Source organism: Erpetoichthys calabaricus (genome assembly GCF_900747795.2).
Source record: "Erpetoichthys calabaricus chromosome 1 unlocalized genomic scaffold, fErpCal1.3 SUPER_1_unloc_24, whole genome shotgun sequence".
NCBI classification, from domain to species: Eukaryota; Metazoa; Chordata; class Cladistia; order Polypteriformes; family Polypteridae; genus Erpetoichthys; species Erpetoichthys calabaricus.
In genome coordinates, this window is record NW_026261590.1 from 1097521 (window position 1) to 1120389 (window position 22869).

The following is a 22869-nucleotide window of genomic DNA, read 5'->3' on the forward strand; positions in this document are numbered from 1 at the left end:
CTTCAACTCCCACTTCCGGCAGAACTTTGACCACGTCCCGAGGGAGGTGGGGGACATTGAGTCCAAATGGGCCATGTTCCGTGCCTCGATTGTTCAGGCGGCTGACCGGAGCAGTGGCAGTAAGGTGGTCGGTGCCTGTTGTGGCAACAATCCCCGAACCCGTTGGTGGACACCGGCGGTGAGGGATGCCGTCAAGCTGAAGGAAGAGTCCTACAGGATCCTTTTGTCATGTGGGACTCTGGAGGCAGCTGATAGGTACTGGAAGGCCAAGAGGAATGCGGCTTTGTGGTTGCTGAGGCAATAACTCGGGCGTGGGAGGAGTTTGGGGAGGCCATGGAGAACGACTTTCGGAATGCCTCAATGAGATTCTGGTCCACCGTCCGGCGTCTCAGGAGGGGGAAGCAATGTACTGTCAACACTGTATATGGTGGGGATGGTGCGCTGCTGACCTCGACTCGGGATGTTGTGGGGAGTACTTTGAAGACCTCCTCAATCCCACTAACATGCCTTCCAATAAGGAAGCAGAGCCTGGGGACTCGGAGGTGGGCTCCTCCATCTCTGGGGCTAAGGTTACCGATGTGGTCAAAAAACTCCTTGGTGGCAGGGCCCCGGGGGTGGATGAGATACTCCCGGAGTTCCTCAAGGCTCTGGATGTTGCAGGACTGTCTTGGTTGACATGCCTCTGCAACATCACATGGACATCAGGGATTCAGGAGGAACAGTCTGGTTTTTGTCCTGGTTGTGGAACAGTGGACCAGCTCTACACCCTTAGCAGGGTCCTGGAGGGTGCATGGGAGTTTGCCCAACCAGTCTACATGTGTTTTGTGGACTTGGAAAAGGCATTTGACTGTGACCCTCGGGGAATCCTGTGGGGGGTGCTCCAGGAGTATGGGGTACCGGACCCCCTGATAAGGGCTGTTCAGTCCCTGTACGATCGGTGCCAGAGCTTGGTCTGCATTGCCGGCAGTAAGTCGAACCCGTTTCCAGTGAGAGTTGGACTCCGCCAGGGCTGCCCTTTGTCACCGATTCTGTTCATAACTTTTATGGATGTTGAGGGGGTCCGGTTTGGTGGACTCAGGATTGGGTCACTGCTTTTTGCAGATGATGTTGTCCTGTTTGCTTCATCAGGCCGTGATCTTCAGCTCCCTCTGGATCGGTTCGCAGCTGAGTGTGAAGCGGCTGGGATGGGAATCAGCACCTCCAAATCCGAGACCATGGTCCTCAGCCGGAAAAGGGTGGAGTGCCGTCTCAGGGTTGGTAGCGAGATCCTTCCCCAAGTGGAGAAGTTGAAGTATCTCGGGGTCTTGTTCACAAGTGAGAGAAGAATGGAGCATGAGATCGACAGGCGGATCAGTGCGGCGTCCACAGTGATGCGGGCTCTGCATCGGTCTGTCGTGGTGAAAAAGGAGCTGAGCCGAAAGGCAAAGCTCTCAATTTACCAGTCGATCTATGTTCCTACCCTCACCTATGTTCATGAACTATGGGTAGTGACTGAAAGAACGAGATCGCGAATACAAACGGCTGAAATGAGTTTCCTCCGCAGGGTGTCTGGGCTTTCCCTTAAAGACAGGGTGAGAAGCTCAGTCATCCAGGAGGGGCTCAGAGTAGAGCCGCTGCTCCTCCGCATTGAGAGGAGTCAGATGAGGTGGCTCGGGCATCTGATCAGGATGCCTCGCTGGTGAGGTGTTCTGGGCACGACCAACCGGCAGGAGGCCCCGGGGAAGACCCAGGACACGCTGGAGGGACTATGTCTCCCGGCTGGCCTGGGAACACCTCGGGATTCCCCAGGAAGAAGTGGCCGGGCAGAGGGAAGTCTGGGCATCTCAGCAGCTGTTGCCCCCGCGACCCGATCTCGGATAAGTGGAAGAGGATGGATGGATTGATGTAAGTAGGATGAGTTCATTCAAGTATGCAGCCCCTCAAGGTCACTCCGGGCTTGAAGTATCAGGTATCTCTCTGTGTAACGTAATACAGGATGTCCATATACGGCCTTATTTATATTAGATGAACACGTCATCAGCTGTATGCTAAACATGCATCTGTACATTCATACACTCCCATTGTGAGACTACTGGGCTGATCGAACCCCAGCTGGACTAAATCTTCAGATAGAAAGAGCAGCAGCCACACCAGAGAGTGGTGTGAACACCAATACAGACTCTGGAGAAATGATAATAGAAATACTGAAATCAAATCAAATAGCCATTTACTGTCAATTCACTATATGTGCAGAACATACAGGAGAATCAAAATACTGTTTCTCTCTCAACCTCGCAATACAATAAAATATAAAAAAGTATAGAAGTATAACAAGATAAATAACATTAGGACTTGTAAAGTAGACCTGTGTACAATATGCAATAGTCCTTAGTGCAAAAGCCACTTACAGTAAATTAATAAGCAGGGTTGCCTAAATGAGTCTGCAACTTTTTGTCATTTGCATTCTGTGTAACCAACTAGCAGAGCAATTCCAATTTTCTTTCCACACCTGACTGAATTATTTCAGATTTTTCTTTTTGTTATTTACAGTCTCTTTGGACTTTGCCTTTTTAGCATGAATTTTCATGTGTCCCTGAAGATGAGTTTTCTGTATGAATGTTTTTCCACACTTAGAGCAACAGTATGGCTTTTCTCCTGTGTGAGTTCTTACGTGTCGATGAAGACTGCACGGTTGTATGAATCGCTTACCACATTCAGAGCAACAATATGGCCTTAATCCAGAATGAATTCTGTTGTGTCTATGAAGGCTGCTGTTATCGGTGAATAGCTTGTCACAATCAGGAAACGAGTATGGCCTCTATCAAACGTGTGTTCTTATATGTCTGTGAAGATTGCTTCTTCGTGAGAATTTCTTGCCACATTCAGAACAGGCATAAGGACGGTCTTTACTGTGGACTTCTGCGTGACGCATTAGACCGCCTGTGTCGGAAAATCTTTTGCCACATTCAGGACAGCAATAGGGCTTCTCACCAGTGTGAACTCTTAAATGCCTGCGATAATTACTGCTATCTGAAAATTGTTTGCCACATTGAGAACAGGAAAATGGCTGTTCTCCTGTGTGCACTCTCATGTGTGTCTGAAGATGGCCTGTTTGTGAGAACCGTTTGCCACATTCAAAACAGGAAAATGGCTGTTCTCCTGTGTGCATTCTCATGTGTGTCTGAAGAATGCTTGTTTTTGAGAACCATTTGCCACATTCAGAACAACAATATGGTTTCTCTCCAGTATTAATTATTTTGTGTTTGAAAAGACTGCTCTTGTCAAAGGAATGTCCAGCATGTGGTAAACAACGGCATAAACCCTGTCCTCCATGACCAATCATGTGTGTCTCAAGGTGGCTCACTTGTGAGAATCGTTTGCCATCTTTAGACAAATATGGTTTCTCTACAATGGGAGTTGTGGTATGGCTGCATTTTGAAAAGTTCTTAACACATTCAGAACGGTGGTATGGCTCCTTCCCTGTATTATCTTCTCTGTGTTTCTTAGGCATGTGACTATTTGAGAATTGTTTCCCACCTTCAGGACAGTGATACGGTTTCTTACTCCCATGAATCCTTCCATTATCTTTAGAATTCAATTTGTATTTAAATGTTCTCACACACTGTTGGCGGATTGGATTTAGATTGTACAATCCTTGAGTTTTGATGACATCGATTCTTGCTAGCTTCACAATGGGCTGAAATCTAGGGTGCTGAGAGGCCGTTACCAAGTCTTTTGTTGCAGATGCCAGTTTCTTCCTATTCTCATTAGGTTGTTTAATTTGTGGACGACCCTGAAGAGAGGACGAGTTGTCATTCTCTTGAAAATCTACAGAAATAAAAATAAGAGTTAAAGTTTTAAATGACTAATATTTAAAATAAAATAGCACTACAAGAGAATATTCAGTGTTTAACAGTATATGCCTATTGCAACCCACTTTACAAAAGCATGCTAATGGAGTTAACACTTCAACAATCCCAACATTTGCAGACTGAATTAACAAACACATGAAGCCATATTAGGATGCAGTTACCATGGACCAGGAACAAGCCATGAGCAACTATCATTAATTAATGGCTTGAAAAATAAGGAGCAACTGGGGCAGCAAGGGTGGCCAACTTGACCTGCAGATCTTTTAGAGAAGACCCCATATAGAAATGTCAAGGATGATAAAGCCAGTACATCTACATGCACAGTGATAACTGTGCTAATTAAGGAGCTCATTTATTGGAATAAGTGTGAACTCCCGTCCTGGGCAATCAAAATTATTAGACAGTAAGCCACATAGTATATTTACATACTTCTTTCGGCTGCTCCCATTAGGGGTTGCCACAGAGGATCATCTTCATCCATATCTTTCTGTCCTGTGCATCTTGTTCTGTTACACCCATCACCTGCATGTCCTGTCTCACCACATCCATAAACCTCCTCTTAGGCCTTCCTCTTTTCCTCTTCCCTGACAGCATCTTTATCTCTGCTACCTCCAGCTCTTAGATTTGCATTGGGGGTGACGAGGATGGACAGGATTAGAAATGAGGGCTATAGAGGATCCACTCAAGTTGGACGGTTGGGAGACAAAGTCAGAGAGGAAAGATTGCGTTGGTTTGGACCTGTGCAGAGGTGAGATGCTGGGTATATTGGGAGAAGGATGCTAAGGATAGAGCTGGCAGGGAAAAGGAAAAGAGGAAGGCCTAAGAGAAGGTTTATGAATGTGGTGAGAGAGGACATGCAGGTGATGGGGGTAACAGAACAAGATACAGAGGACAAAAAGATATGGAAGGAGATGATCTACTGTGGCAACCCTTAACGGGAGCAGCTGAAAGAAGAAGAAGCGGTGCACAAAATCCCATGGTTCATCAGAGACATTAGATCTTTAGTGAAGTTAAAAATATGAGTTTTACAGTTATTTGATTAATAAAGAAAGGCTCAGGCATGTATTTTTCTTTTCTATAAATCGCGTAGAAATAAGTCTGATATTTATCCAGCTCGAGGTCAGGAACAAGAAGTAGAAATAGATTTATACACACACTGGGAGGCCAGAAATATTAAAGTACCCTTTACTCCTTTTACTTTGCCCAGTCAAAATTCTAGAGTTTTTCTTGAAAGAGAGACTGATTAAGCCTCATGTAATGAGCACTGCTAATAAAAGAACTCTGCCCAATGTTTTTTTGATTTTCAGATTTATTGCTGAAGGACCTGCCATTATATATCAGACATCAAATGCTAGGACTTCAAAATATTTGCTTCAAGTCCAGTCCTACTCTGAAGACCACAATCTAGCACAGTTACTAATTGTTCCGTATTTTAACTTTGCTACACTAAATAATTTCCCACGTCACAGACACACCAAACTATGGAGTATGTAGTTGAAGGAAGGCAGAGAATTTCTTCCATTTGAAATCAACTATCCCATCCTCTTATTATTACAAAGAAGGACGGCACCTCTTGCACACATTTAAATTCAAGAGTCAACAAGTTGTTCTTTATGTTGCTATACAAACCAGACAGGTTCCCCAGTTAATATCAGAGATTTAAGCCTCTCTAACTTAAAATTATTGATGCTAAATTTCTGCCTTCTTGTTTTTCATCCATAACTTAACCTTTTTTAAAATCACATTTCTGCTATCTTAACACAGTCCTTTGTCATAAATTGGGTATTTCATAATGCTAAACACAAAAAAGGCCATTTTGTTGCAGGTTATCAATAGAACAGAGTTTGAAGTGAGGTATGTTTACTTGTTTAAAACGCTATATACTTGCCCCTCTCCTATAACAAAAACGAGGTAGGGTTGTCCCTTTGATGTTCAGCAAAAAAGAAGCATTTGAAGAACTATTCAGAATATTTTCTTATGCATTACGATATTGGAAGACCTCTCACATTTAAGGAATCATTTGTACTGATTGCTGATTGGAGGCAGGCATATACAGTGCAATTTTATGTGCTCAAGGAAGATTGGAGGTCTTCAGAACAAGACACACCCAACTGGGTGCAGCTTTACACTGTGAAGAAGGAGATTTCACTGTATCTGTTTTTCCAGCATGTCGACATTAGCTAACTTCATTATTGGCTTTTGCAGATTAGGCCAGTGAACTACGTTGCCAGTGAATTTGGAATTTCGCCATCAACACTGTCAACTTTCTTGAAAGACGGAGCAAAAAAAGAAAAATCTCGGGTTGCCAATATATGTGAACTGCTGCATTTGAAGACGTCGAAAAAGCCATTTTTATGTGGTTCAGTGATGCCCGTTCAAGAAACATTCCTATTAATGCGGCACTCATTCAAGAAAATGTGAGGTTTGTAAACTCTCTTGGGCCATCCCTCAACTAGACAGCATGCCGAAGAGCGTCCCGAAGTCCAAACTCCGTGTCTATGGAAGACTGTTTATCTGTTGCCGGGGCAACAGTAGGCTCAAAGCTGTGCTGCGTCTCTCAGGAAAGCAAACAGAAAAGATATCGATGGGTGATATTCAAGGAACATTGTAAATGCAGGTAACAGGATTACTTGATCACTGATCTGGCCATGACCCTGCATGACTGCTGTGTCTGAGTATAGCAGAGTGGCAGATCACGCTACAAAAAATAAGTGTGCCGTTCCTGTTTCGAGCTGAATAAAGCTGGTTTTGCTAAAGTTCGGAGACTTAGCCTCGTGTTTTGGGGTAAAAGACAGGGACTTATAGTGCAACCCCGATCTTTTAGGATTTGCTTCTGTGTCACTTCACTGCAGCGCTATGAGCCTGTTGTTACCCTGCCCCGGCAATGGACAAACAATCTTCCACAGACGCTGCAATCGCACTTCGGGAAGCACCTCAGTGTGTCGTTCCCTTTGGGTGGGGAGGGTCTCAAGAGTTCAGAAACGACACAATATGAAGAAAAGGATGATTCGGCTCCTGATTGATAATTGTGTTGCCCACAACATGCTTCCACATTTAGGTAATTTCCAGGTTGAATTCCTCCCACCCAACTACACAGCAGTGCTTCAGCCATTGGATTTGGGCATCATTTTCACCCTGAAAGTATTTTACCACAAAGAAATGCTGAGAAAAATTATCGCCAGCATAACTTGTAGGTAGGACTTGATTAAAATTAACGCAAAAGAAGCTATGGAAATGATTGCAAATGCCTGGACGCAAGTTAAAGAGAGCACTACAGTAACAAATATAGAATCTTATTATAACAAAATTTTTGTTACATCGAAATATTTTTTAGGTCCCTAGGAGTTCGTTATAACGGAATTTTACCTGTATATTCTTACCATTGATTGATAATATAATGACAGAGGTTGAGTCTGCCCAAAATACCTTCTTTCAGGCTGTGTGTGTGTGTGTGTGTGTGTGTGTTCCTCCTAGCATTTAAAAGCAAATATTGGAACTGTGTCACCGGACCACAGAGTTTAAGATACTTCAGCCAAATTTTTGTTGGAAAAGTATGCATGAAGATGTTTGGGGTTATACAAGCTACATGTTGGACTGCTCCGGTACCATTACGTTCATGGGAGCAGTAAACCATGGACTTTATTACTGATATGCCTTCCTCCAAGGGTTTTAAGACAATTTTTGTGGAGGTAGATTGAGTTTTGAAATGTGTGCATCTCATTCACTTCTACTAAACACCTGGCAGGTGTCTTTCTATAGGGTGGTGCAGATCTAATTATGTAATTTTCATTACGCTGTAAGTTAAGTTTATTACAAAGAAAATCACCTGAAAAATCCTAGACCATCGAGAAGTGTGCGAACTGACAACATGAAGAATTGTCTTTGTGCTGAACTGGAATCGTCCCCGCATAAGTCAAACTCATCCAGATGATCTGGATCTGCATAATTAGATCTGGACCACCCTGTAGAAAAGACTGATAGTATCTATGGTTTTCTGTATCAAGATGTATCAAACCGTGGTCTTCCATTTATTTCTTGCTTCTAGAAACTATTCTGTCAGAGATTTGGTTGTTCTATAAAACTTTAAATGTTTGGTTATCAGCCAGAAGCTAATGGGCAAATGTAAAGAATTAACAGAGGCCTACAGAAACACTTGTGCTGTTTGATTGGTCCTAATCAAGATGACTGGGTTGATTTTCTACCCATTGCTGACTCTGCTAGGAATGTACCAGTTCACTCTGCTCCTACAATGTCACCATTTGAGTGCCTGTATGGTTGTCATTCTAGATTCCTTGAGTCACTTTCCTCTCTACTTTTCCATCTGTTTTTAAATAATTACATATTTAACAGTTTTGTGAAAAGTTGAATTTGGCTCAAAAACTTTTTGAAAAGCTCTTGGCCAAATGATTTTCTGATTACAAATGTAAGGCTACTCCTATCGTTAAAGTTGAGCAATAGGTACGGCTAGAGACCCAAGACATCGGTCTACATAGTGACCCTTTTTAAACTGATACAGCACCAGAATAGTATTTATTTTGAGAAGATTGTGCTTTTAATTCTGACGTTTCCTTCACTCCATGTAGTTTTTTGATAGACTCATTCATGGTTTTTTGGTGGATGGACTGTTCGTCTAAATCAATTGTTTTGAATTTGCGTAGTTTGCCATAGCTATTTAAAAAAAAAAAATTCCTAACACTAAACGCCATTACTGGGTGGCATACAGTCATGTAGGCTGTACTAACTGTTGAGTTCTGATATCACCTACAGCCTATTCTGAGTTTAGGGCATGTTTTGTACTATAACGCCAATCCCTTAGCTCCATCACATGATGTTATATTGCCTCCTTATTTAAGATGGTGGCATGGTGTCCTCACTTTCCTAGCTTTGTCATAATTGGCCGTGTTCTTCATATTTGATTTTCATTGACAGATACTGTTCTGTTTCATTTATGTTAGTCAGTTTGAAACGGCTTTGTTTTCCTGTCTGTTTTAACTCATTATGTGATTAATCATTTGTAAAATGTTTCATTAGATCATACCTGTGAATTTATTAGAGCCACCACTCAGTGAACAGGACTACAAAATAAAATTACCTGAACTGAATCATTTTTTTCTAATGCTCTAAAATGGATGAGAATTTCAAAAAGATTTCAAGTACTGTACCAACTTGTATTTTCAAAAACTTCAAAAATTAAAAAGTCACCACATCACAAAGATCAGCCCTTTTCATACGGGGCAACTGAATTGACAGAAAACATGAAATGGCTAAAAGCATCAAAATCCTTTAAAACTAATTTCATAGAATGTTTCACACGTTTTAGATGAAATTCTGCTTTAATTAACAATTTTGTTTGTTTAACTCAGTAAAGTTCAGTGGACCAGTTTTCTTCACATTCACAAAGTCTTTGCAATTTCAGAATATATAATAATAAACGTGAACAGGACTGGTTTATCCATTCACAGGTTTTGCTCTCCACTGATGCACAGAGATTCTCGCACACAGGCAGACGTGAAACACTTTCATTCAGAGGGGTCTAAATTGTGCAAATGTATTGAACAGTCAAATGGGTGACATGTCTACTCCACAATACTACATGTGGAGAAAGTAAAAAGGTAATACATTATAGTTTGAATGGGTTTTGTTAAAGAAAGCTAGAAACAAACAGATTTGACTTTTCTTTGACTTCTCTTTAAATTGTCTAAAATCTATTAAAAGGTTTTCTTCATAATAAAGACATTAAGCTAGTGATTATTATTAAAAAGAGATACAACCCAAACCAAGGAAATTGTGAACTGATAGTGTTAGGTGAAAAAACTGCAAGAACAACTCAGCCAGGCCTCCTCATTCTAGTCCAAAGATTTAATTGTTTCTGTTCCTTATACTTTAAAAATGAAACCCGTATTTTTAAAAAGCCTTTGTTTCTAAGCAGAGTGAAAATGCAAGAAAGCACCCTTCAGGTAAATCATAACTGCCTTATTTTATTTTAGCACATACCTTCTCCAGTTTGATTTGGACACAATTTCTTCTCGGGCCTCACTGTGTTAGTCTTCGAGGATTCTGACGGCTTGTGGGCATTACTGTCCTTCAAGTAGCAGCGTCTGCCCAAACTGGAGCCCAATCTGTTTAAGTCTTCATCTGGGCCCATATTACAATCTTTCACCTTCATACGGTTTATAATTTTGCGTGGTCTCTGAATGTTAGTCCTGCCCTTTCTTTTGTTCCTCTTTTCAGAGACATCCTCTTCACGTTGATGTTCTTTCTGTAAACTCTTCTGGCCAGCTGGATACATTTTTGGCATCTTCTTCTTTTTCTCTGTATAGAACACAAGGTTTAATTAATTCAGAAGTGCAATACAAATGTAACACATTTAAGTCCCATTTTTCTATGTCCTCATCAGTTAAGAAAGAAGCCAAGTCAAGTTATTCACCGAGACCACATGGGCAGAGTAAGTAATCAATCTTCATACCAGGTGACCAGATATGAAACAGTCTCAGGGAGTGTCTCATGGCTTTACGACACACCATTATGACTCGGCACCATCTGTTGATATTAGGGATGTTATGATATTAGAACTTTTGTATGTGATATACTAATATAACACAATTTTACAATGCTGGACACCCTTTGATACAACAGCAAACACAGAAATCCTATTCATCCCCCCCCCCCCCCCCCCACATTAAAGAAGTACTGGTATTCATAAATCTCAAAATATAATGCAAGCCTTGAAATGTAATGTGGGGCAGGGATGGACATCCTCAGTGCAATAGCACAAGGTAGGGTTTACAATCTTGGTGAGAGTTTCAGCACAGAGTTTATAAAGAATGATATATCATGAAGTGTCTGATTTATCTTAGCATGTGCACATTTCTAATCATTCTCAGACAGCAGTTGAAAAACACTGATTAAAATTCATAACACATATTAAAATTCAAAACATTATTATACTGTTGAATTACTGAATTCCAAGATTATTCAGGATACTTTCATTTAAATAAAAACTCTTAAGATGTTTTTCTAACAACATGGTTTTAAAGTCTAGTTAATCACAGACCAATTCTGTTTGAACTGCAACACTTGCTATTGCAAGATTTAAATTTGCATCATTAGCTGGTTAAAAAAATATTACTAAAGAGCAATATTTAACAGAATAGTCAAATTAAATCAAAAAAATCAAATGTCACAAGCTTGTCGTGCTTTAATTTTCTAAATCTGCCCTTTCCTTTTACCAGCTTTGAAGCTTCCAGTGTGAAATCAAACTTGTCAGTTCAACATTTATCCTTTACTTCAGAACTCCTGTTAAGCAGCATTTATTGAACTGCTTTAGATGTTTCTGACAAAAGTAATGACACCTTGTTATTGTTTGTGCTTGTGTATAAATCCAGAATTAGAAAATGACCTGTCATCACATGTGTGACTAGAGATCACCTGCAGAGATTTGTTCAGGTGAGAAATACACCCCAGGATGAGAGGGAGTGCTGCTGCTAACTATCTCCTCTTCTTTATCTACAATGGAAAGAGACACCCAGCCGAGGAGTCACCACACCCTCAGCTCTTATCTGTTTAGAAGAAGAAGGAGGCCATCTTGCACAGTTGTGTGTCAACAGTATTCACTACTTTGATTGAACATTCAATACTGTTAGGGTCCCAGAATTTTGTTAATAGTTAATGTTAAGGAAGGTTTATACAAGTTAGGCCTCAGGATTATGTTAAAAACCAGGGGCATATGAAGGAGGAACTTACAATCGCTGGTCAACTTGTCTAATGTGAAAATGCTCCAAGCTTACAAAATCCCAAACCATTATTCAAGTCACAGCCTTCATTTAAATAATCTTAGCAAGATGGAGGCAGTTGGCGGTGTGTCCCTGTAAAGATGGCCGCCTAATGTGAGACACCCAATGTCTGACTTCAACTAGCCTGCGACTCGCAAAGATAAATTTAAACAGGTTTGATTTTGTTTTTAGTCTTAGGGGCAGACTGTGTGTGCAGGAGAGCAGACAACCAGTGAATGTTTCCCTGAAGTAGAAGGCATAGAGTTAAGTGAAGAGGAATAAGAAACTGCAGGTTTTGAACCTAACAAAAATAAGAGATGCTCCTCTTTCTGTTGTTTCATGTTTCAGATAGCAAAACAAAAAGGGGGAAAAAATAAAATAAAATAAAGGTGAAGATTGCTGCTGAAGAGCTACAGCTGTTAACCCTTTGTACACCACGGACGTCATCAGCAGCATGCTATTGGCTGTTAGAAACAGGGCTGAGCACAACTCTGCTGAATGGTCGTTTAAATTAATGTGGTTAGGTGATGAGATCAGCGACTGTGGTTGGCAAATCTGACATGCTCCAGGACAAAAACATTCTTCAAAACAACTTTGTCATTACCAACAACTTTGAAACAAGTTTCAAGTTTATCAACTTCATCTTGTTTAAGTACACTCTGCACACATCACAAATATTTTAGTACTTAACACATTAATAAACTCCAATTAAACAGCAGCACTCCCAGTATTGTGAGATTGGCATGGTGGAGGCCTTGTGTGCCTCAGTCTTTCTTAATGCTCCATTTGTGCTTCTGATTGACCAGTTTGCTATGGGTAACCCTAAAGGGGGGGGGGGGGGGGGGGGTACCAGAGTAAAAGCGGCTCATTATTGACCTTCATGAATACTCTAATTAAATGAAAGTGGGTCTTGTGCAGAAGAGGGATGCCAGTCCTGACAGTTCACCTAAGAGTGGCACAAAGAGGTGACCCACACAGCCCACCTCACCATCCTGGTCCAGTGCAAAACAAAAACAAATAGAAGTTATTGGGGTACAGGAAGAAAACCAGAGTACCTGTACAGGGAAGGAGCCAGCTATAGACCATCATATGGTACACTCACATTCAAGTCCACAACCACACCAAGACAAGTTAGATTCGCCAGGCCACTAAACCTGAGCATCTTTAGAGAAGTGGAGAAAATAAGAATAAAAGAGCAGACATGGAAACTGCATAGAGACTTAAAAATCAGGCTGAGATTCAAATTATTTCCGACAGAACTGTAAGGCAGTAACACACAGTTGCCCGAGGGACTCCTCACCGCTCTTTCAATGTCACCAACCCCGCAACTGTCAGAACTGAGCGCCGCGGAGTGACAGGAGAAACAAAGGCAGAAATCAAAGCGTCTTACGTGTGGAATGGCCGTCTGCTCGATGTCTGCGATTCGGGAAGGAAACGACAAAAGGACACTCGGAGGGTAATGAACAGGCGCCAGCGGTGTGACTGGGTGCTATGAACTAAAATTTGGGATTCAGCCACGTGAAGTGAAGTGAACCGCTGATACAAATGAACAGCAATGGCACGCGGGTGACCACAGGAGGATTCACTCGAGCAAAGTTCAGCGGAGGGCTAACGAATACGAACTCGCCGCGCGCGGTGATTCTAATGGAGCGAATGAAAACTCACACGTCCATAAAGCGCATCTCCAAAGTACTTACTCTCTGCCTCTTGGCGATGAGATTCTTTCTGAACTCGATCACACTTCTGCCTCAATCAACAACAGCCTTGAGTCAGTGTACTGTTTCACAAAGTGAGAGAGATGGCGAGACTGTAGCAGTGTGGCTTCAGGAGCCGTCGCATTGGATGACGTCAGCCTGTCTCCGATTTCGGGTCACGTGCCAGTTGAGCGAGAATACGCTGTAGCTGGAGAGAGGCTGGGTGGCTCAGTGTCCTGCTGCCTTATAGGAGCCTATTAAACCAATAATGTCATCAGAGAAGCTGCGTTTGTCTGGGGCTGCCACTGGGCCGTTTGTTTTTGTGATCATGAACTGAGTTTTTTTTTTTTTAATTACAGTAAGATTTCCTGTAAATAGTTCTTGTAAGATTTAGTAAAGTTCTTAGTTTCATTTTTGTTTTTCGATACAACAATAATAATAACAATAATTATATATATAGCATAATAAGAAACTTTCATTCCTCCAGGATAAGTGTAGGTCCCTCCTCTCTTTCTTCTCTGTATCTCTGCTATTTCCAAAGAAATCCGTTTTAATGGCATACTCTGAAAGAAATGCTCACCACCTCTTCTCTACCTTTAAGCCTCTTTTAAGTCCTCCTGATGCTCCAAGACCTTTGTCATTCTCTCCTGATGATTTTGCTTCTTTCTTCTCTTTCAAAATCACCAAAAGACCCCAAAGACATCTTCTGAGTCTCCTCTGTCATTCTCCTCTTTCATCCTTCACTACTGTAAATGACTCTGACATTTTAGACCCCTGTGCTCTAGACCCCATTCCTTCACACCTTTCTACAGTCCATCTGTCCTTCATTGATCCCCTACATCTTTTCTCTTTCCAATGCCTCACTGACCCCCAGTAACTTCTCCACTTATTTCATCCTTATGCTCAAAAACCCTCTCATCTCATCTGCCCTTGAGAATTACCATCCTGTGTCCATTCTGCCATTTCTGTCCAAAGCCCTAGAACTCATAGTCCATAAACACCTCTCTTCATTTCTCTCTGACTATAATCGACTAGATCTACTTCAGTGTGGATTCTCCAAGGGTCCCTCTACTGAAACTCCACTGATTTCCGTCACAAATGCTCTTAGATCTGCTCGAGCTCCTTCTCCCTCCTCTGTCCTCATCCTCCTTGCCCTTTCATCAGCCTTTGTTATGGTTCATCACCCTCATCTCTTCTACTAATTAAATTGGAATAAGCGGCTCTGCTTTGAACAGGTTCAAGACCTCCCTATCGGACCGATCCTTTTGTGTCTCCTGGTCTAACTCCTTGTCTTCTTGACAGAACATTTCTACAGATGTGCTTCAAGGACGGATGTTGGGTTCACTTTTCTTTTCCTTGTACATTTGTTCCTTTGTCAATGTTATTTCATCTCATGGCTTCTCCTACCACCTCAATGGTGGTGACTCACAGATCTCCTCTCATTTCTCTCTTACAGTCCACTGCTTTCAGCCGAGATCTTCAGTTGCCTCCCTGCCATCTCAATCTGAATGAATGATCAGCACCTTAAAGTGAGGATCTGATCAAAGACTTTGTAATCAGAAAAAAGTAAGAGAACACTTTTCAAATATACTGTAAATAAAGTGGAAGCATACAAAAAAACATTATTTTCCATCTTACTGTAAGTTTTCTTTCATTTTTAAAATAACATTTAATTTTAATTTCTTATTGTTTTTATTTTGAATTAGATATATATGGGGCCACCAAAATCTTTTAAGTTCTTGAATCCAGCAACATCCCTGTATTTTTTAATCCTTTCTTTTGTGTAAATTTGCTTTGTTGTGTAATAAAAATTAGGAAAGTAACCTGCTTAATAAAGCCCTGAAGACACAGCCTACAATGAATCTCGGCAGAACAACAAAGTATTTCCATAATATTCTCAACTAATGTGGAACTGAACTGACAATACAGCCCTGTCAGCGGTGGATCAGTACGCTCAGTTCAGATTGGGCCATGCCGTAAAGTGGAGTTTATTTATTTTCTTCATTAAGCACGTGTGCAGTGCGTCACATCAGCTCAGATATGATATCACACACTCCATAAATTATTAACGCTTGTGTAAAACAGATTGGTCAGCACCGTAAACTGTGTAATGAAGCAGACTTTCAATACACGTGTGTGCAGATCAGGTGGGCAGCGCAGATCAGGTAGTGACAATGGGTCCAGCTGAAGGGGTCTGTGATTGAGTAGATCACTGGACAGCCAAATAGATTGCAGTGTTTTGTCACCTGGTTTACTGGACTTGAGTCAGATAAATCCTCCCTCAACCCTGACCTTCACCGTAATGTAACCGGGTGTCATCACTGATGTTTAATATAAAGCAACACCCTCCTCAATGGAGTGGAGCTCTGGAGGTCTGCACTAAGAGTCTGTTGAAAAAGTTGAATGTAAGATTAGGATAAGAAGGGTTGGCATCAAGAAAGGCATTCGGTGTTTTATCGATTTGTCCTGCTTTATCAAATTGTACTACTGTAACACAAACTGACAGACCTGCGGTCTCCTACCACACACAGTGTTGGCAACTTTAACAGCTGAAAGAAATCCCCACAAAATAAGGAAGAAACTAACTGTGTGCAATGAAAAGACTTGCATTATGATATACAGTATATATATACAGTATATATATATTTTTTGGACACGCCTCATAGCTGTATTTGTAACAATTTTGAAAACCCTCTAATAACACAGCTTGAAAGCATAAAGGTGTATGCATGTAGTAAATCAGTTATTTGAAAGATCATATGAATAACAGCAAGTAATCACAGATTTAAAAACATGTTGCGAATTGGGAAACCACTGAATATCTGGATGTCAGGTCACAAACACCAGGCCATCGGTTCAAAGACTCCTTCAAGCACTTCATAAAAATGAACAAACACTCAGGACAAATGTCACACATCACTGTTATAAACTCAGGCAAACTCAAATTTTAAAATGTTATGTGTTTTCACCAAATAAACAAATCATGTAGCGCTAGGACTCATGGCCTCTGTGTACCCTTCACAGTCCTTCAGACTTGATCAGAAAGCAATGTACGCGTACCGCCACCTTTATGTTAGTAAACCGGTCACCACCTCCGCAACCTGATGGTTGTACAATACGACACACACGAATTCTGATAAACGAATAACACCCACACAGAATTTTGAGTCAAAATTAGCCATATGTTCCCATGTATTTAGCCCACTTCTGTCATCTTAGCATCTATCACAACATTACATTATTAATGCATATCTAACAGTTGAAGCAAAATGTCTCTTTAATAAATCGAATGACATGCAAAACTTAGAACGGAACATATGCAAGGTCTCATTGATCATGTTCAAAATTCAAATATCAATAGTTCAGACAATTCAAAGCAGGTAAAGCAGTAATATTACCATCATCATATCAAGGTAGTCCAAGAGCATTGGAACAGTTATATCATAATGCAATGCCAATATCCCAAACTATCGGTCGGCCAGATTTATTTATTTATTACAATGTAGAGAGAGGATTATATCTGGATGTTGTTTCCCATTTTTGTCACCTTCTACAATTTGTGTTGGATATATGTATTATGTTTATTTTATTTTTTTATATTTGTATTTTTTTTTTATTTTAGCATACTGCCCCTAATGGTTTTGATGTTCCAGAAACACCTACCTTTCAAAATCCAGATATTTTAAATGTGTGTTTATAATGGTTTACATAAATATTTTTGTAACATTAAACTCCTTTTAACAACGTGACTCTGCTCAGTCCTCTTTAGAATGACATGCTGGCTTTGAGGAAGTGCTGGTGTAGAATGTTACTTGAGAACTCCAGCCCCAAGGGGTACATGAAATTTAAATTTCCTTTAATAACTTTCATTTAGTTCTGCGGTAATGTGGCAAATATACTTAGCCATATTGTAAATCAAAGACAAATAGTCACAATGCTTACCATTATAAACTTAGTGCTTCTTTTTGAAATCACTGAAGTAACTGCTCACATCAGACTGAGCGAGCAAACGCCTTTCTAAATGAAGGCCAAGAACCAAACAAAAAATTAGAAGGTACAGAAATAATGGACAGCCAGGACAGGGTCATTTATTGTGCTTATTCTTTTGGTTCTTTTAAACATTTCCTTAGGTAAATATTATTTTCTCTGTTTCCAGGTTTAGACTTTATTAAGCCATTAATGAGAAGACAGAGTAAAGACTTGCACTACATCTGAAATGAAAAATGAATGTCTTGCTATTCTGTTCCATAGCACTGCATTCTGCAGGTTTGAGATCTTTACATTTAGAAGAAACGTCAGCCTCCCTTCTCCAATATCCAGCACAGGGCACTGATGAGCAGGTATAGACACCTCATTTTATAAACTTCCATAAGAAAGATGAATTCCATTTTGTTGATGCTGGCTTACAATGCCAGTGGAACCTCAGTTCACGAACGTCTCGGAACACGTACAAATCGGGTTACGACCAAAAAGTTTGCCAAACTTATGCATCTGTTCTCGACCACACACTCGGTATACGAACAAGCCAGTTTCCCTTTCGGTTTGTGCGTGCTGATGATTTCCACACGTGTTCAGTCTCTCCCTGTACTGTACATTGTTCTAGGTGCATCACGCAGTGGGACTCTCCCTCAAAACTGTAACCTCTTCTCAACCCAGCTTCCTCCTGTGGTATAGCGAGTCCACAGCTCCCGTCAAAAAGGCCAGTTTTAATAAATAACTAAATAAATAAAGCGAATGCAGGATAGTGAGAGTGAAGGCTCGCATGCTGATGAGAGAGAGAGAGAGAGAGGAGAGAGAGAGAGAGAGAGCAGAGAGAGAGAGAGAGAGAGAGAGAGAGAGAGCAGAGAGAGAGAGAGAGAGAGCGCGTGCAGCTGAGAGCAAGCCTGGGTGTTTGTGTCAGTGTTATTCAATGTTTTTACATTAGTTTACTATTCCACTGTGCATTCTATGGTATAATTAAGTATTTTTGAGCTTAAAAATCTTTAAATAAAATATATTTACATACCTGTACAGTTTGCACGGTCTGGAATGGATTAATTGTATTTACATATAGTCCTATGGGTGAAATTACTTCGGATCACGACCAAATCGGGTTACGACCAGAGTTTTGGAACGAATTATGGTCGTGAACTGAGGTTCCACTGTATAGTGAATAAAATGTATAAAAAGACTTAATGCTTGTCTCAGATGCCGACTGTTAATCATTAACCAGTAGGAGTCAAAGCCCAAAAGACTAAAAGCCTGTGTTACATCTTCTGACAAACTGGAGGACCAGTACAACTCTTAAAGGCCTTAGATCAGGGTTGTCAAACTCCAGGCCTGGAGGGCCGCAGTTGCTGCAGGTTTTCATTCTGACCCTTTTCCTAATCAGTGACCAGTTTTCACTGCTAATTAACTCCTGTTCCCTTCATTTTAATAGCCCTGTCCTTAAGGATTCAGTTCTCTGAATTGATTCCTTTCTTCATTAAATGGCAGCCAAACAGAAATGAGGCATGAAACGAGCCAACAAATGACCAGCTAAATCGGGGCTTCAGACTCCAACCAGTTTCACAATGAGAAGCAGATTTCTGTTGTTAGTTAAACTCGTTATTTAATTCCATGGCTTGTTGGTGCTCTCATTCTGCCACGGCAGACATTTCTAGAACTGTTATTTTTTCTGTTTTTTCTAAGACCACCCTCACAATGTTTTGGTGAGCTGAGAGATCAGCCTTACTGAGACCTCCATCTTTCTTTATTTTCACATATTTTGTGATGGGCACAGGTGAGCTGGTCATATGGATTCTTGTTTTGTGTCTCGTTATTATTTGGCTGCTAATTAAGATAAAGGAAGCAACTAAGGGGCCTGAGTCAAGGTAATTAAAATTAAGGCAAAAAAAGGTAATTAGCAGTAAACACTGGTCACAAATTAAGACGATGCTTAGAATGAAAACCTGCAGCCACTGCGGTCTTCCAGGACCGGAGTTCGACACCCACGCCTGAAAACATTTGAAATGCATTGTGTGCTGTGTTAATAATTGTGTGTGGTAAGAAACATTGAAGACTTGTAGAATCTGCAATCGAAAGCAGTAATGGTAATAATGTATAACAAATTCAGAATATACTGTACATTTTTTTTTACTTTCCTTTTCTTACATTCCTTGTAAATGTGGAGGAAAGGGCCATAAGCTTTATGATGACCTTTTTTTTTGTTTGTTTTTTTAATAAAACATATTACAGCAACACAGAAACCTTCAGCATCTTACCGAGGCAGAGAAGTGGTGCGCTGAGAACATTTCTGTGTTCAGGGGGCACATCTCACTCCCTGCATTACTGTCAATGGACAAAGACGACATTGAGGAGGCCCTTCAGAAATTTCAGTTGCTATCTGAGTTTCCAGAAGAAGACGAGAGGTCTTTAGACCCTTCATCATCCTTTTTTCAGATATGGAAGACATGCATCTGTTTTTAGATAACGTGAGAGGAAAAAGTAAAATGACTGTGTTTAGTGAGAAAATTTAACAAACATACATGGCCCTCATTGTTCAGTTACAACTTACAATTCCTGTTCTTTATTTTATATATTCTTTAACTTTTTTGTAATAAATGTTGCAAACCAACTTCATCTTTGCGGTCCATTGTCTCAGATCTGCACTTCTTAGTGCTATGTATTAAATAATGTTTTATAAAGTAGGACAAGGCAATTTTTATTTTTAAAGCACATTTACAACAACAGCCAGAACTGAACCAAAGTGCTGTACAAGGAAAGGTAAAAGAAGCAGTTCAAATATACCGTACAGTATGTACACATGATATCGTCCCCAACTCTGGGTACTCTGTTCCTAACAGCTCGCCTCCAGACCAGCTGTTTTGGCCGGACCTTCTTATGCCTTCAGCTGACCAGATCTATTGGCCTGAGCCTCAGTTACCTGCCCCTGATGATATGTATTGGTTGGACAGTCTCCTGGAGAACCGCACAGTACCTGACATGTTTGTACCTGCTAATGATGTTCCGGGGAGCCTAACAGGGCCTGAAGAGATAACCAATCAGGTCATGCGGCAAGAAGAGGCCTTGGACGAACTGGTAGAAGCTCTGGCCGCTTGGAAAATATCACCCAAGGATGCTGATTATGCGGGTATTGACCTTGAACAAACTGATGGACCCCTGAGTGAAACATTTCAAAAGGCTCTGAAACTGGTCAAGAGTTCTGCTGTATATAATAGTTGATCGGGACCTAAAAATTACCTCTCAGGGGTGTTTAATAGATCACCCCAGCCAGACACAGCATACATGTCTGTTTGAGCCTGACTCTGTTTATCGGGTTGGCCACTTTCAAAAGGTGCTGGCTGTTTTTTGCCAACCGTGGCTCAGGACCCTGGTCATCAAGACTCTGGGTTGTTTCAACATCTTTCCGCTTTTTCACAAAATTCATGCATTTGTACAAAATGCTGTCGACGACCTGAAAAATTAACATTCTATTAATGAGGCTATTGTACAAGCCTTTCATAACATGGACGATGACTCTTACTCAAAAATATGTGAAATAGCCGATTTTTACTCTGAACGCCATTTTTCTGTACCTGATATGTCTGATGTACCTTTGGGGTTTTACGGGGAATACGACATGGAAAAATCAGATAAAGTGTCCAAACTGAATGTGCCTGTGATATAACCTGTTTTAATCATGCTGTTTAGTTGTAATATTATGTTTGGAAGTGGTTGGTAAAGCATCTCTGAATTTTATTATTGTTTTTGAAAATTACCAATAAAGAACCATTTGATTTTTAAACCATTGACGTTTTTCTTTCACCGTCAATGATGGAGGGCTACATGAAAAAAGTTTATTATAATCCTGCAAATCCTGGCAGCTTTGGGGGAATATACTCTTTGAAAAGAGCTCTTGAGGTTTCAGGTCAGAAAAGTAATGACCATCAGGTGTCGGATTGGTTATCTGGTCAATATTCTTATAAAATTCATAAACCCACTAGAAGGGATTTTAGTAGAAATAAGGTTTATGTATCCGATATAGACTCGCAATGGCAGATGGATTTAGCAGACATGACAAATGTGTCCGAGCATAACCGGGGTTATAAATATTTGTTAACCTGTATCGATGTACTTTCTAAGTACGCATGGGTAATGCCTCTGAAGAACAAAACTCGTAAAGAAATGACAAGAGCCTTCCAGAACATTCTGAGCACGTGTACAACTCCAAAGTAGCTCCTGACCGATAAGGGGAAAGAGTTTTTCAACCAAGATTTTCAAAAGCTGTTAAAGAAAATCGTAATAAAACATTTCACCACAATGAAATTAATTAAAGGCATCTATGGTGGAGAGATTTAACCGCACACTAAAATGTGGAAATATTTCAGTGCATATAATACAAGAACCTACATCGATAAATTGTCAGATCTAGTATACTCTTACAACAAAAGTTATCATCGAAGCCTAAAAATGGCTCCTTCTGATGTAAACACGTTAAATTCCTGGAAAGTTTTCAAAAACTTATATGATGTAGCCAAACCCCAGGTACACCGTAGTTTAAGTTCAAAGTAGGAGATACAGTTAGGGTTTCTAAAACCAGACATCCTTTTGCGAAAGGTTATAAACAAACATTTTCAGATGAAATCTTTACCGTATCTGAGCTTGTACCTAGGGCACCGGCTGTGTACAAACTGAAAGATTACGATGGTGAAGAGATCATAGGATCCTTTTACGACCCTGAATTGCAGAAAATTAAAGTCGATTCCACAGACGTTTACAGGGTCAAAAAAATACTGGCTAGGAAAATTAAGAATAAAAAACGATTCATTTAAGTCAAATGGCCCGGATGGCCAGAAAAATTTAATAGCTGAAAACCAGAGATCCATGCCCAAGATGTTCAATAAAATCCAGAACGCCCATAATCGGCTCATCATTCTCTAACAGTATACGATGGAGCACAAAAAAGTTTCTTTGTGATTCTGCCTAGCAATGCTTCCTCAGACATGTTCCCTAACAACACAATTCCCAATTTCACGACAAAGCTTGCTAAACCTATAGAATTAGAAGGTTCTTGCGAAGTCAGTCTAGCAGAAATACAGTACCCACATACATGGAATACCATAGACAAACCGGATAACGAATTCTGCGTTTCAGCTCAAGTCAAGTCAAGTCAAGTCAAGTTGGGGAGCATGCACTGGTACAGTACGGTGCCGCACCCACTACATGGCAAAACAACTTGGGATCCCGGTTTGCAACTGAGATCCCCAGGCAGACACACAGTCCAGTCCCATCCATCCATCCATCCATCCATTGTCTCCCGCTTATCCGAGGTTGGGTAGCGGGGGCAGCAGCTTGAGCAGAGATGCCCAGACTTCCCTCTCCCCGGCCACTTCTTCTAGCTCTTCCAGGAGAATCCCAAGGCGTTCCCAGGCTAGTCGAGAGACATAGTCCCTCCAACGTGTCCTGGGTCTTCCCCGGGGCCTCCTCCCGGTTAGACGTGCCCGGAACACCTCACCAAGGAGGCGTCCAGGAGGCATCCTGATCAGTTGCCCAAGCCACCTCATCTGACTCCTCTCGATGCGGAGGAGCAGC

General features: G+C 41.0%; 1 protein-coding gene, 2 long non-coding RNA genes and 1 pseudogene across 3 annotated transcripts in view; 2 read left to right on the forward strand and 2 right to left on the reverse strand.

The window, feature by feature from the left end:
* LOC127526387 (uncharacterized) overlaps nt 1–13718 on the reverse strand; it is a 399704-nt gene extending 385986 nt beyond the window's left edge. Inside the window, exons 1-2 of the long non-coding RNA XR_007933965.1 lie at nt 13321–13718; nt 9846–10163 (exon numbers count right to left, since the gene is read on the reverse strand). This is a non-coding gene — a long non-coding RNA (uncharacterized LOC127526387). The remainder of the gene's footprint in view (nt 1–9845; nt 10164–13320) is intronic.
* Nucleotides 1–22869, forward strand: part of LOC127526389 (zinc finger protein 420-like) — a 537318-nt pseudogene that overhangs the window by 431920 nt on the left and 82529 nt on the right.
* LOC127526384 (gastrula zinc finger protein XlCGF49.1-like) lies at nt 2385–4039 on the reverse strand. The gene has a single exon (XM_051921792.1). The coding sequence runs from the start codon at nt 3488–3490 to the stop codon at nt 2801–2803; it is 690 nt and encodes a 229-aa protein (XP_051777752.1). The 5' UTR covers nt 3491–4039; the 3' UTR covers nt 2385–2800.
* Nucleotides 16866–19793, forward strand: LOC127526385 (uncharacterized). The gene is made up of 3 exons (XR_007933964.1): nt 16866–17151; nt 17474–17657; nt 19534–19793. It is a non-coding gene; the product is annotated as an uncharacterized LOC127526385 (long non-coding RNA).

Coding starts and splice junctions, on each gene's coding strand:
- LOC127526384 (XM_051921792.1), bottom strand. CDS start 3,490: ATGCCTAAGAAACACAGAGAAGATAATACAGGGAAGGAGCCATACCAC.